At 39.1% G+C, this 15487-nt stretch overlaps 1 protein-coding gene across 13 annotated transcripts in view; it reads right to left on the minus strand.

The window, feature by feature from the left end:
• Window positions 1–15487, minus strand: part of ANK3 (ankyrin 3) — a 325335-nt gene that overhangs the window by 76477 nt on the left and 233371 nt on the right. For all 13 annotated transcript variants that reach the window (XM_076010011.1, XM_076010010.1, XM_076010009.1 and 10 more), the window contains one exon: window positions 462–568. In XM_076010011.1, coding sequence (XP_075866126.1) covers window positions 462–568 — 107 coding nt within the window. The remainder of the gene's footprint in view (window positions 1–461; window positions 569–15487) is intronic.

Consider the following 15487-nt stretch of genomic DNA (forward strand, 5'->3'; position numbering starts at 1 on the left):
TAAAAGGAAATTTTTGAAAAGGAAAATTAAAAACCTAGATGATCACAATAGCCAGGAAAGTTTGCCATACTCATAATTTAATTATTTTTTTCCAACACTGTACTTTTATCAATAAAAATACACAGATTTGCTTAGGTAACAAACATTTACTAATGATTTACAAATACATGTCACATATACTCACTAATGAGTACATATTTCTTTTTATTTTATTTTTTGTAGAGACTAAGTCTAGCTATTTTGCCCAGGCTGGTCTCAAACTCACAGCCTCAAGCAGTCCTCTCACCTTGGCCTCCCAAAGTGCTAGGATTACAGGCATGAACCACTACACCCAGACCATGTTTCATACATGAATATATTCATATACATGAAGCTTTTTAACATGAATTTATAACTGTAAACAATGAATACAATATTAATTTAAGTAATTAATCAAGAAAAGTGGTGTTTAGACTACTTACCCAGAATGAACAGGGCTTGAGACAAGATTGACATTGTCTAAGGTATCTGCAGCCCAGCTGTAATGTCTGAGAGAATCTGAATCAAATTCCCTTGTGAATGTTAGGTGCTGAAAAATAAGAAGTTATCTGACATCAACAACCCACACAAGACTGGTTTTCTCCACACGTATAAAATATATTTGTATTCCTTGTTAGGTCTAGATAGACTAATATTTAAAATAAACAATTTTTAAATTCTGTTTTATCAGTATGTGTTAAAATTTGAGTACATGAATGTTAAAAAATAAAGTCTATTAATATACTATATTATTTAAATATTTTAAGAAAGCACCTTGGGCAACTGGCATGGCAAAGAAATATCATAAAACTAATTCCATGTATAATTTTAAGCACTTCCACACATCTCTAAATTAATCCTACAACAGCTGTAAAATTGTTCCCAATTTTTTTTTTATTTTCCTCAAATTAAAAATTCAATCTTGATGACTTCTGATTCCAAGTGAGTAGAATAGCTGGCAGCAATCTAGTGCTTTTGTCAAATAAACCAGATAAAATACAGAAATCCTATCTGAATGCAGCATTGGGCATCTAAGGCATTGAGAACTAAAAGAACTACAGGCATAGTTTTATCATGCTTCGCTTTATTGAGCTTCACAGATACTGAGGTTTCTCTTTTACAAATTGGAGACTTGTAGCAACCTGTGTTAAGCAAGTCTATTGGTGTCATTTTTCTAACACGTGCTCACTTTCTGTCTCTGAGTCCTGTTAAGGTAATATTTCATACTTTTTCATTATCATTAACATCTGTTATGGTGATCTGTGATCAGTGATCTTTGATGTTGCTATTGTAATTGTTTTGGGGGCACCATGAGCCATGCCCATAGAAGACAGGGAACTTAATCCATGAATCCTGTGTGTGTTCTGACTGCTCCGCCACTGGCCGTTCCTGTGTCTCTTTCCACTTCCTTGGGCCTCCCTATTCCCCGAGACACAACAATATTGAAATTAGGCCAATTAATAACCCTACAATGGCCTCTAAGTGTTCGAGTGAAAGGGAGAGCTGAGGTCTCTCACTTTAAATCAAAAATCAGAAATGATTAAGCTTAGTGAGGAAGGCACGTTGAAAGCCAAGACAGGCTGAAAGCTGGACCTCTTACACCAGTTAGCCAAGTTGAAAATGCAAAAGAAAAGCTTTTGAGAGAAATTAAAATGTTCCTCCAGGGAACACATAAATTGATAAGAATGACAAACAACCGAGTTGCTGATAACGGAGGAAGTTTTAGTGGTCTGAATAGAAGATCATACCAGCTACAACATTTGTTTAAGCCAAAGCCTCATCCAGAGCAAGGCCCCAACTCTCTTCCATTCTGTGAAGGTGGAGAGAGGTGAGGAAGCTGCAGAAGAAAAGTTGGAAGCTAGCAGAGGTTGGTTCATGAAGTTTAAGAAGCCATCTCCATAACATAAAAGTACAAGGTGAAGCTACAAATGCTGATATGGAAGCTAAAGCTAGTTATCTAGATATTTGATGAAGGTGGGTACACCAAACAGCTGAAACAAGTTATCTAGAAGCTCTAGCCAATACAATTGATGAAGGCGGCTACCCCAAACAGCTGAAACAAGTTATCTAGAAGCTCTAACTAGTATAATTGATGAAGGTGAGGTACATCAAACAGCTGAAACAAGTTATCTAGAAGCTCTAGCTAATATAATTGATGAATGTGGGTATACCAAACAGCAAATTTTCAATGTACATGAAACAGCCTTATACTATACTGGAAGAAGATGCTATCTAGGACTTTCTTTTCTTTTCCTTTATTAAAGAAACAAGGTCTTGCTATATTGCCCAGCCTGGTCTTGAATTTCTGTGCTCAAGCAATCCTCCTGACTCAGCCTCCTGAGTAGCTGGGACTATATGCATGAATCACTGCAGCCTCTTCTTCATCCTTGACTTTTCTAGCTAGTAGAGAGGAGAAGTCAATGCTTGGTTTCCAAGCGTCAAAGCACAGGCTTACTCTTGTTAAAGGCTAATACAACCGGTGACTTTAAGTTGAAGCTAATGCTCACTTACCATTCCAAAAATCCAGCTAAATCTACTCTATGTTCCGTAAATATTAATAGAATAAAAAAGCCTGGATGACAGCACATCTATTTACAGCATGGTTTACTGAATATTCTAAGCCCACTGTTGAGACTTACTGCTCAGAAGAAAAGATTCCTTTCAAAATATTACTGCTCACTGGCACTGCATCTGATCATCCATGAGCTCTGATGGAGATGTACAAGGAAATTAATGCCGTTTTCATGCCTGCTAACACAGCATCCATTCTGCAGCCCATGGATCAAGGAGTAAGTCTGACTTTGAAGTCTTATTTAAGAAGTACATTTCATCAGGCTATACCTGCCATACATAGTGATTTCTCTACTGGATCTAGGCTGAGTAAATCAAAAACCTTCTGGAAGGATTCACCATTCTAGATGCCATTAAGAACATTTGTGATTCACAGAAGGAGATCAAAATATCAACATTAACAAGAGTTTGGAGAAAGTTAATTCCAAACCTCATGGATGACTTTGAGGGTCCAAGACTTCAGTGGAGGATGTTACTGCAGATGAGGTAGAAATAATAAGAGAACTGGAAATGAAGCCTCAAGATGTGACTGAATTGCTGCAATCTCATATGATTACACTTGAAAGGATGAGGGGTTGCTTCTTATGGATAAGCAACGAAAGTGGTTTCTTGAGATGGAACCCACTCCTGGTGAAGATGTTGTGAACATTGTTGAAATGACAACAAAGGGTTTAGAATATTCCATGAACTTTTTAGATAAAGCAGCAGCAGGGTTTGAGAGGATTGACATCAATTTTGAAAGAAGTTCTACTGTGGATAAAATGCTATCAAATAACATCACATGCTACAGATAAATCTTCCATGAAGAGTCAATGGATCTGTCAAACTTCATTGTTGTCTTGTTTTCATAAATAGCCACAGCCACCCCAACCTTCAGCAACCACCACCCTGAGCAGTCAGCAGCCACCAACATCGAAGCAAGACCCTCCACCAACAAAAAGATTACAACTCACTGAAGGCTCACATGTTGTATTTTTTATCAATAAAGTATTTTTTAACTAAGGTATGTACATTTTTTATACATAATGCTATTGCACACTTAATAGACTATAGTATAAACATAACTTTTATATGCACTAGTACACCAAAAATTTTGTGTGACTTGCTTTGTTGCAATATTCGCTTTATTTCAGTGGTCTGGAACCGAATCTGCAACATCTAAGAGGTATGTCTGTATACTTTCGAGACGGGAACATCTTGAAGAGTTGAGCTTTTTGATGCCATTTTTAACTTGGGGACATTTGTCAATTACTGATGCAGACTTGGGGTTTTTTACCTACAGGGGCCACTGCTGGTGAATAGAAAAAACCAGGAGAGTTTTGGTAGAGATTTGGGTGGCCTCAAGCATGCTACAGTTTTCCACCAACAACATTTGTTGAATTCTGGGGCTGTGCAGAACAGGAAGCTAAAAACCTAACCGGAAATAGCACTGAAAAGCATAATGGAGCCTTTTGGCAGCTTAATGAGAAAATGATTTAAGAGTTTTGAACTTATAATGGAGAGGGGACTAGAAGACCAGGATTTAAATAAGGATGCTGGAAGAGACAGGGAGAAACCAGAAGTGTCGTATGATCTTTACTAGGGCTGCAAACTGGCTTTATTTCAGCAAAATCATGATTGGATTAAAGTGATCATCTGGTATTCTATTTGACTTGCAGAGGGAGGGTGAACATTCTCTGCAGGGATATATCGCCATCAGGTGTGTCCACAATTTTTTATAAGCCATGTCCAGCATAAAATGAAAAACTGCCAAGCATGGCCAGAGTATATGGACAAAAAATAGAAAACCCAAACCAAACCAAACCAAACCAGATAGATACTATATGCAGACTCCTACCCAAGTCATCTAGATTTTGAGGTATGCTAATAAGAACTTTACAATAACTATGCTTAATGTTTAAGAAAATAGGTGGAAAGATAGAGAAAAATAAACTAAAAGGAACAGAATTCAATAAAACACTAGCATATACATAAGAAAGAATCAAATGAACATTTGTTCAGTTCTAAATGCAATGTCAGTGCTTCACTTAGATCCAATAGGAAACAGGGTTAATAAGTTGGAACCATACTAGAAAAATATACAAAATGAAGCATAGGTCAACAACAATTGAAAAGACAGAAAACAGTACTAGATGTGGAACACAGTGAAAGATTTTAACATAGGTGTAATTAGACTCTCAGATGCATAAGAGCAGAAAATAAGGCAGAAGCTATATTTGAAAAGATAATGGCTAAGAATGTTCCAAATCTGATGAAAGATATCATCCCACAGACCAAAAATAAATCTCAATTTTTGTCCTGCCAAAGATCTGCTTCCTACTGAAACCCTAGTAAAATGACAGCCAAGTATTTAAAAACTCAAAAGAACAAAGAGAATAAGAGAAAAGACATGAGCAGAGGCATGGATTAGAAATTTTTTTTTTTAAAGTGATTCGACCTCCATAATCCCGTCACTGATTTATTAGTTGCCAAATCATGACCTCCCCCACCCCAACAACGAGAAGCCTGGCAGAAGACGAGAGGCACAGGTACTAGAGGGGCAGAGGACCAGAAGGCCAGAAGCACCGTACTGAAAATGAGGATTATATTCTGAACGTTCAGACACCACCTTCTTCCTTTACTGGCCTCCTGGACACAGACAGTTAGGGGCAGAGACTCTAGGCAGAATCCTCCTTTCTCTGAGGATTGTGACCTGCCCATTGGAATTTCCCAGTGAAAACGTCCCCGGCTTATTACTTCAGTGGAAAGCATGGATAACATCACACAGAGTGTGTCCAATGAGCTTATTAAATGAGCAGACAGCCAAGAGCCAGGAGATAGCTGAGAAAAGGATTTAATATAATAAACAAAATAAAAAAAAAAAAACCAGGCAAACAGAACAAAAGCAAACTGGAGGAAACAGAGGCTTTTCAGGGAAAAAACTTAAAATTTTTCATTAATATCCAGAGAAAGATGAGATCTTTTTATGACAACAGCTTTAAAAAAGAGACACATTGAAAGAGAGAGAGGCCGGGCGCGGTGGCTCACGCCTGTAATCCTAGCTCTCTGGGAGGCCGAGGCGGGCGGATTGCTCGAGGTCAGGAGTTCGAAACCAGCCTGAGCAAGAGCGAGACCCCGTCTCTACTATAAATAGAAAGAAATTAATTGGCCAACTAATATATATACAAAAAATTAGCCGGGCATGGTGGCGAATGCCTGTAGTCCCAGCTACTTGGGAGGCTGAGGCAGGAGGATCGCTTGAGCCCAGGAGTTTGAGCTTGCTGTGAGGTAGGCTGAGGCCATGGCACTCACTCTAGCCTGGGCAACAAAGCGAGACTCTGTCTCAAAAAAAAAAAAAAAAGAAAGAAAGAGAGAGAGAGAAACTCTTAGAAAGAAACAAATAGCATTAAAAACCCAGAAATTTGGGGAAATTTTTAAAAATAGAAAATAGGAGAGAAAATATAAGAAAGCAAATGATCAGTTTATAAGGTTCAAATCTCTAATTAGAGTCCACAGAACTAAGCCCCTAACCTCAAAAGAGCAATAAGCCACTGCAGAAAGTTCCCAAATTCTGTACGGGTTAACCAAAGATGAGGTGCTGGTTTGAGTCTGGCCTTATTTACCCATTACTTACACTGACTTTTGGAGACCCCAACCTATCTACCTACCTACCTACCTTCAGATAAGGCAAACTATCTAATACAAAGTGCTACTTGAATTTTAGAGGCAGGAGCTGGGTGGAAGGCAAACTACAATTCTTATATTTGGAGCCCTGAGGTTATTCTTCACAAAGTTCCATGTTTTAAAAACAGCTCTGGTAAATAAATAATATCATTCCTCGTTGGTAATTACAGTAAATTATTTACCTTTGGTACTCTTAGAAACATGCATTGGTGACATTAATTATTGAAACAATTACTTATATCCCTCAAAAAGGTATCACCACCATCATGTAATATTTATCATGATATTTATCATGGCCGGAATGAGCCAGGACACGGATTCCGTGTCCCTTTAAGACCTCTCTTAACTTTCCACTCTGCTTATGCTTTGCCACTCATGGAAGCTTTGTCAGAACACAAATGGACAAATGTCATGCTTGATCAAAACAAGAAGCTATATGTCCCAGTATCTGTCCCAGACAGTAACACTGAAGTGTTTGGATGCCATTTTTGGATGCCTTAGTAATACTTTCTTCTGAGTTTGGTTTTCTTTTTCATAGAGGCTTGCTCACATTTAGGGCAGATCTAACTAAATTTTAAAAAAAACCCAAATACAGGCAAAAAAACAAAAAAAACCAAAAAAACCAACTCTTCCTACAGTGCATCCATCTATATACAAAACAAGGCAGTTCAGCTGAACCTATGGTTTTACAGATAGATACTGAATTGGTAGCTGCATTTCCAAGCTACCTGTCTCTGAGTACTTACTTCTACAGATGAACATTTACTTACAACTGAAATGAGAAATTTCAGCTAGTTATTTATTTTAATAAACAATATGAATTTCATAATGTTCTGACATTTTACCAGGCACAGGCATCACAGTACCAACGAAAGGCCTTCCCTCCATTTCATTACTGAATACATAAACAAAATGAGAAACGGGCCACCATATATAAGGATGGTTAAAGATGAACTAGACCCAGCTCTTAAGTCTCCTGCAGCAAGGAGGGTGTTCCCGGGTTACATGGAAAAAAGCTCGGCTGTGAAGTTGAGTCACACACTTAGATTTGGAAACTGCCTTTGCTGCTTGTTAATAGAAAACACTTCTTTCCCACTCCTGGGCTTTCCACTTTGGAAAGTCAACTCAATTGTGTAACTGTGGGCCTCTCCCTGCCCTTAGTACTCACTTTGGCCTGGAACTGCAGAGTGATTTATCTGAGAGGCAGGCTCGGGAAAGGTGGCCAGGGAGGCTCTGTTCACATCCAGTTTGCACTCTCTTGGGCAGGAGCATGGTCACAGAGAAGGCGACCTCCTCTGCTGCCTGCAGCCCACCTCTGTGAGGGGTGCTCCTGCCCTGGGCCTGCACCGCTGGTCCCTGAGTTGGGGGAGGGGGCTGCCTATTTCAGGGCCCAGTAAGCAGCCTGCTTGGCTCAGACACTAATCCAGCCCCCAGCCTGGCCTCCCTGGGGATAAAGGAGGTATTTTGCCACTGAGCTTTCCTTAACTTTCTTTGTTGAAAGGCCCTTCGGAGATGCTCTCACGTCACTTGCTGGTTTTGTGATCCTTGGCATCTTTCTCAATTTTTCTCAGTCTCAGTTTCCTCCTTTTCGAATGAAGGATTGTTTGATATGGAGATTAAATGAAAATGTATGTCACTAGTCTGACTCTAATGCTGGTGTTGGTATGGAATTATAATAATGTCTCCTTATGTATATAAAGTCTTTTATACTTTTCAAATGACTTTCACTTATATAAACTCACTTGTTAAAATCTGATAACTTATAGAGGAAAACAGCAAAACAGCAAAAACAAAAATATTCCAGTCCCAGAACTGGGCCTTTATAAACACAGGATGCTTATAAACAAATGGAGCCCATTCAGTTATAAGAATGCAAATGCATAGGTCTTCCTTATTGACTCAAAAATGTTTAAATGTTTAAATCCCTTTATTAACAGCAATAATTTAACTAACTATATATCAATCCAATGGCAAGGACTGTCCTAGGCTTTTATATTCATTTGTTTATTGAGTCTTCAGAACCTATTACACATGCAAGTAATACACCCATTTTACAGATGAGGAAACTGAGGGTTAGACTTAAAAACTTTGGCAACACAAAGTCAACACCTAGCACTAGGTGGCTTTAGTAGAACACTATATGGAAGACAAATTCACATTGACTTAATAAGACCTTTTACTTCCATGTCAAAAATAAAATGAATAAGCATACCATTTTTCATTTTGGAAGTGATGTCAAGGATACTATTAAAAATCAAAATGCACATTATTTACTAGAGCCCAAAGCCTGACTAATCATGATATCACTGTCTCTAAGAGCTTAATACTTTCCAAAAATAGTTTCTCACTGGCCCTATTCATCGGAGGAAAGAGGAGAACAAGTACACACTGGCCTTACAAACGAGGACACACCCAAATGTCCAAGGTCTGGAAATAAATGTCTGGGCATAGGAGAAAAGAGGCAGGGTCAAGAAAGTGTTTGCAATAAAAACAAACAAAAAAAAAGCAAAGAAAAGAAAAGAAAGAAAGATAAATCCAATTAACTGCAATATAGGTCATTCTCCAGGTTGCTGTCTCTCAACCCCCAGTGTTGGACAACACCAGTAAAGGTCCAGGACTGACTCTGTGCTTTCTTTGTCAGCTTTGCCACCTCTCGGAGATGTTAGTCTTGCAAATTAACTGGTGGCCTTGATAAGCTAATGTTAATGGCATCCGGTAGACCTCACAATAACAGGTCATATGCAACACGGTTTTGGAAAATTGTAAACATGACTTAGTTGAGTAACATTTGGATGATGTAACCAGACTGGGAGCCCAGGAAAGCAAAGGCTTGTCAAGGATAACTTCACCCTCTGGCCACGAGTTGCACAGGGCCAAGGCAGAAGGAACCCATGCGGGTGTCAGTTCCCCTACAGAAAGAATAAGACGACTTGGGTTTGAATTAGGCTGTGTCACTCCACAGCCCAGTGTAGTGGCAAGTCAAAAACCTCCCCGAACTTCTATGTCTGCATTAGGGTGATGGGTAGATAATATTAACTGGCCCAATTCACTATGGAAAAGAATGACCCCAAGTAACATGAAAATGATTTGAAAATTCTAAATTGCTATAAAACAAAAACATGAATAATTTAATACTCCTAGATTAGGAGTATTTAATCATTGAACATAATTTATTTCTTAAATGTATATCATGTTGCATCCCTCTATATAGATGTTTAGAACAGAATCATGCTTTTCAGAACACAGGGAAAAGTCAGAGCAGCCCTCTGGACTAACAAACAGTAATAGCAGTGTTTTTGCAAAACATCTGTCTGCACATCGACTTCTCTCGTGGCTAATAAGCTTTACTAAGATCTGCCATACTCCGCTTATTAGAGTGGCACTCCTGCCTCGTGAGAATGGGGTCAAGCACCCATCAAGATCAAGCACCTACAGCCTATTCTCAGCTCTACCACCTAAGAGCTGTGTGACACTATATCTGTGAAGTGGCAATGACAATACCTATTTCATATGGTGGCTGGAAGCATGAAATGAGATGATCCATTTAATAGTATGCTATCACAGGTACTGCGCTAAGTATTATAACTACTGTGACCTACAGTGGATATTGAGTGAAATGCCAGACTATTACTCAAACAGATAGCAGGTTTGGACATCTAGCAAAACCACTTGGAAAAACTCTTTTAAGAAATGGATTCTATAAAGAAAATCTGATTTAAGGAGCAAAATAAAATAAAAGTTAAAGGCCTACTATAACAGGGAAAGCAGCTCTTTTTTCCCCTAAAATATTTCTTTTCTGGAAGCGATTATTATTACTCTCAAGATTTATTTTATCTGAGGCTAGCGTATAAACTGTAAAGAAGCTTGGTTCTTTGGGATTTCCAAATCTGATTTCAAGAAAATTTGGCTATGAACTTCAACAAAAGGTGGTGAAATAAGGACAGCAGGGAAGCTGAGCCTGTCAGTGTGTCAACACCCAGCTCAAGATGTCTAAACTAACCATACCACCTTAAGTCAGCCACAATACCAACCTCTCTGCCTTAAACACATCTGAAATCTTGCTGACCAATCTTTGAGAGGTGTTGAATGGTGCACCTGAGTAATGCTGGCCAAGCACTTTGAGGAGAGAAAGCAGCATATTAAATGTCACTAGTCCAAGGTGCTTATCTTCCAGGGACCTATCTCTAGCAAATCTTTAATCTGAGGCTGGCTACTTTTTGCCACCATGCACACTTCTGAACCCTCCTCCCCTTAGAAATTAGCTTAAGTGAAAGAAACAGGAAGATGAATTTGCTGGCAGGGATGGGGGATAGGGGTGGAATGGTGTGGAGGGGTAGGGGAGGAAAAACTATTAGCATAGCCAGACTTTTGGATTAGGTATTCTTCTCCTTTCCCATTGCGAATCGAAAATGCCTAGATCTTGAAGAAAGAAACATACACTTTTTCCTGAAGAACTCTCCAATTTGCATACCGCTTGCTAATATATCACACAGTACTCTGCATCCTATGTGACCAAATATACCTGAAATCATCCTTAGCATCAAAAAAGACCAAATTCAATCCAAAGGAATAGGAATCCTAGCCTGTGAGTTAACGAGAAGAGTGACAGAGTAGAGGTAACAGTACATGGTGGCCTCCATGTCATTTAAAGAACACTGTCCACAGTCAACATTCAAACAGCCAATGCAAGTGTTTACACCATACTGTAGTTAACCCTTGTAAACTGGTCACTATTTGAAAGCTTGCCACTAGTCCCCTCAAGGCATAAGCCATGTGGGCAAACCTCATGTGAAAGGGAAATTCTGCAAAGGAAAGCAGTCTAATCCGAGAGAGGGCGCAGGGCTGAGCAGCTGTCCTGTTCTTCTCTTTTCACAGATGCACTGCCCCTACACCAACAGAAATATAAGGACACGGAAGGTGATCATGTCACAGTGATCATTTGGCAAGGGGCTCTTTTCTAAAATTTTGTGTTTGGAAATACCCAAGTTTATAGCTATTTTCTTAAATCGTAACTCCTTCTCCACTTTTTCTTTTGTTAAAGTTGGGTTTGTTTATTTCTAGAGAGAAAGCATAAAACGGTAGAATCTCAAGGTTGAATGGTATTTTAAGATGCTAGAAGACTTTCTATGTTGCCATTGATACGTGGTTGTTCACACTAGGTTTGACTACCACCAAGCCAATAGCAAGTATGTTGGTGAAGAAAGAAACCCAAATTAAACCGGTTTAAGACACTCCCTCCCTAAAAATGGGGGGAGACCGAAATTTAAATTAGTGGTTTATAAGGCAACAAACTCTGGGTGGTACTAACTTCGGGCGTGGCTGGATCCAGCCACAGCTCAAATGATGGTAGGAATCATTTGTCTTCAAGTTCCATTCTCAGCAGCTTTTAGCTGATGTCATTTTTATAGCTTAGCAGCCCCAATGGAGGATTTCTTTCCCAAAAGGACAGAAAAAGTCTCAAATTTTATTCTCACTAGTTTGGCTCAGATTTCAGTTTTTACCCTAAAGTGATCACTGTAATCCAGGAAAAGGAATGCTCTAAATGGCTTGATTTGGGTCTCACCCTTGGAGAACAGGAAGGATTTATGCCCCTTCTAAACCACATTGACTAAGAAACAGGTGGGGGTGGGATTTGACCATCTGATCCTGGCACTGCCACCAAAATGAGTGTGTGTATACAGAAAGCCAAATGGGTATATGTAGGCAAAAACAACCCATATCCATAAGTGACTTCTGTTCTTCTCCCACCTTTGAGTGACTCTACAAAAGTGACTCCACATTGAATTTTATGTTTCTGTTTACAGTATACACCCTTTGGTTTTACAACTACTTCTAGGGTCATTCAAAGGAAGTGAAATTAATTAATTATTAAATAGTTAGCCTGCTAAATATCTGAAACTGCTATCAAGCCTTCTACCTCATATCTACCTAAAGGGCAAATATTTCCATTCCTTAATTGATGCCTTCTATGGCATACTTTCTAGCCCTCCCTATTGCAACAGGCCTTTAATTTTAGCTTTTACTATTCATAACTTGTTACTGAATATTTTATAATTTATCAGTTCTTTTTAAAGCACATTAAATAATAAGAATTTATTAGAATTATAAATAGGCATAATGAAGACCACTTGTGTCTAAATATAATTTTTCATGCTAAAAAAAATGGACTAAGATGATGGCTTTGCATCCCTATTAAAAATATAAGTTCAGGATCCTGGAGGGCAGACTGTCAAATCCTTGGGCTGCTTTTGGGCTTCTTTCTCATGCTGAGCAACGTGGACGTATAGAGTAGGGGTTAGAAGGAGGCATACTGGAGCCAGATGGCTAATGACTCTGCCACTCACAAGCTGTCCCCCCTTTCTGGGCCTCAGTTTCTTCACCTTTTTAATGGGGTTAAGAAATTATCTCATAGGGCTGTTTTGAAATGTATGCAAGTGAATCCTAATAAAACGCTTAGAATAGCTCCTAGCACATAGTAGGAGCTCAAAATTAGCTGTTTTCATCATCACCACCATTATGTTCTCTGACACTTAAGACACCCAGTAAATAGCATTCCATTTATGTAATGAGGATCGGCTGGTCTGGATCACACACAGCATTGTGTATTAAGTGCCTAAGCCATACCAGACAGGTGCTTTCAATAATTATGTCAGAAGACATGAAAGCGCCACTCTCATTACATCCATCCCAGACAGCCGAGCTTCTGTTTAGACTCATCCCTTTCCTCCCTTTATTAACTTCTATTTGGAAAGGAATGTTTTAAAGTACAGATGTTGCTCTAAGGCAATCTGACATACACACAAATCTGAGCTTATGAGACAACATTAGATGTTGACTGATCAATACACACAAAGCTTCTACTCAGAGTTGCCTCAAATCAGCGGTTACTAACAAAAGGTGCATCCCAGAATTGCTGTAGGACTCTTACAAAATACACACGCCGAGGAACCCAGCCACAGAGGTTCTGATTCTACAGGTGCACCCCCAGTGCAACCCCAGTTAAGAAAGCTATGAATCACTGGCTTTCCACACTAGGTGCACTTAAAATCACGTGGAGCCCAGGCTCCACCCAGACCAAAGGAATCAGGAACTGAGCCATCGGCTTTTTTAAAAGTTCTCCGGGTAATTTTCATAAGCCATCGGGTTTGAGAGTCTCCACTTTAAGTAATAAGGTCATCTGACAAATCTAAGATATGATTCTATTTACGTATACGTTTTCAGAAGCGTATCTACAGGTGACTTTTGATTAACAGGTAAAGGGAAGGTAAAAGAACAGGGAGTTCAAAGGATAACCCCTAGCACAGTAAAAAGAGTCCAGTCTTGACTATCCAGGAGTGAACTAAGTGGTTCGCACACTGATCAGGACTCAGGCCCAGCAGGGAACAGGGGCAAGTTTACTTCCTCCAACCCTCCTTCCCAGCCTGGCATGCACACGTGCCTCCAGTCAGCACAGGCTCACTAGGAACGGGGCGGGTTGGGGGAAGGCTGCACTAAGAAGCCTGGGTCTCAATTGCACTTTAACCGTGGTTAATGTGCAAACTGATTGATCAGCAGGATAACACAGAGGCGACTCTACTTGGTCTGAGTGAGGTCTACTCTTGTGGAAAGAGAGAAGCCCATGGAGAGTTCACTTTTATTCATTTTCCACCCTTACTTGTCAAAGTAACTTCAACTGGGCAATGACAGCGTAGTTTTAAATCTGACAGTAAGTCATGTATCATTGCTTTAGGAATTGTGACTAATTCAGACTCCTTTCATGCTTTCTGATGAAATTACTACTGTGAAGAGACTACGTTTTGAAATTTATAAATGCAGGGTTAGAGGAACAAAAGATAAACTAATAATTTTTCATCATCTGATTCTAATAGAAAGTGTTTAAATGCACTTCTGAAGTAAATGCCTCTCCTTAGTCTTGCAGTGTTAGGAGATTCTTCTTTCTGACAGCTCCTCTTGTGAGGAATTAGCCTTTCCCTCTCTTCTATAATAAATGAGATGCTAGACACTAAAAATGTTAATACACCTCCCTCAGAATCTGTTTTCTCCTTTCCTTCAAGTTTTTATTTTGAAGATGTTCATAATAAATAAAAATGTTGGAAAAAAACTGTATAAAGAGTAACTATGTACCTTCCACCTAGATTCAACAATTAACAGTGCTATATTTACTTTTTTTCTCCACACACACTATTTTTGGCTGAATCATTTGAAAATAAATAGTGGACTTAATGATTGCTTAATTCCTGCAAACTTCAGCATGCATATTCCTAGAATAGAGATTTTCTCCAAGTAGCTTCAATACTATTATCTCTGTTAAGGAAATTATCAGCAATCAATTTTACAATTATATATATATGTATATTCAGTACATTTTCAAATGCCCCCAACTTTTCCTAAAATGTCTTTAATATTTTTCATTTTCCCCCCAAATCTCTTGCCAACGTATGATGGATTTGTGTGGCCCTGGGTAGTGTTATGTGCCCATTAAACATGCTAGTTCTCCAAGAAATGCTCCATCAGTCCATGGGATACTCCACTGTCATTAAAGAAAGTGAGTTTCTGTTTCTACAGTTATCAGCGTAAGATCAATTTCTAAGAGTTTCAAGATGTCCTATACCCTCCTTTCCTCTGACTCACTGTTCTACAGAAGTGTTCATGATGTTCACAAAGTTGTTTCTGAAATGGAAGCGACAACAAACTGACTACAAGAACATCAGTTTTACCTTATCTTTTCTTTCTTTCCAGAAAAGCTTAGATCTGAACAAATGCTGCTCCTCCAATCTACCAGAGTAAGCAAGTCTTGGTAATCGCTAACAGGCAATGGCGTGAGAATTCCTAGAAGCCTGTTTGTAGCCTTGTAGCGCCACAAACTCTTTATGTTTGACTTTAGTGTTGATGTGTAGAAGTTGGGTGGTAGAGTAACTGTGGTGGAGACAGTGGTGGTGACGGTGACGTCAGGGTGATGGTGGTGGTCCCAGTTTCAAGCCCTTGCCCCAAAGCAAGTTTATATTCAGAAATACACATTTTACAAAAGAGCATAGTGTCACTGAGAGCGAAAGAAGTCTCCTTTCCCTGAGATTTTGGAAGTTTTATGGGGTTTCCCTAGGGCATGGAAAAAAACAGGCATATTTTTTCACTTACAAGTGTTATCAATATACCCACTAATATCTCATTTCAATCAGGAAGATGAAGATAGAAGGATTACCACGTTGGATAATGACCACAGCCAACCAAGCACAAA

Source organism: Microcebus murinus, chromosome 14 (assembly GCF_040939455.1).
Source record: "Microcebus murinus isolate Inina chromosome 14, M.murinus_Inina_mat1.0, whole genome shotgun sequence".
Lineage (NCBI taxonomy): Eukaryota > Metazoa > Chordata > Mammalia > Primates > Cheirogaleidae > Microcebus > Microcebus murinus.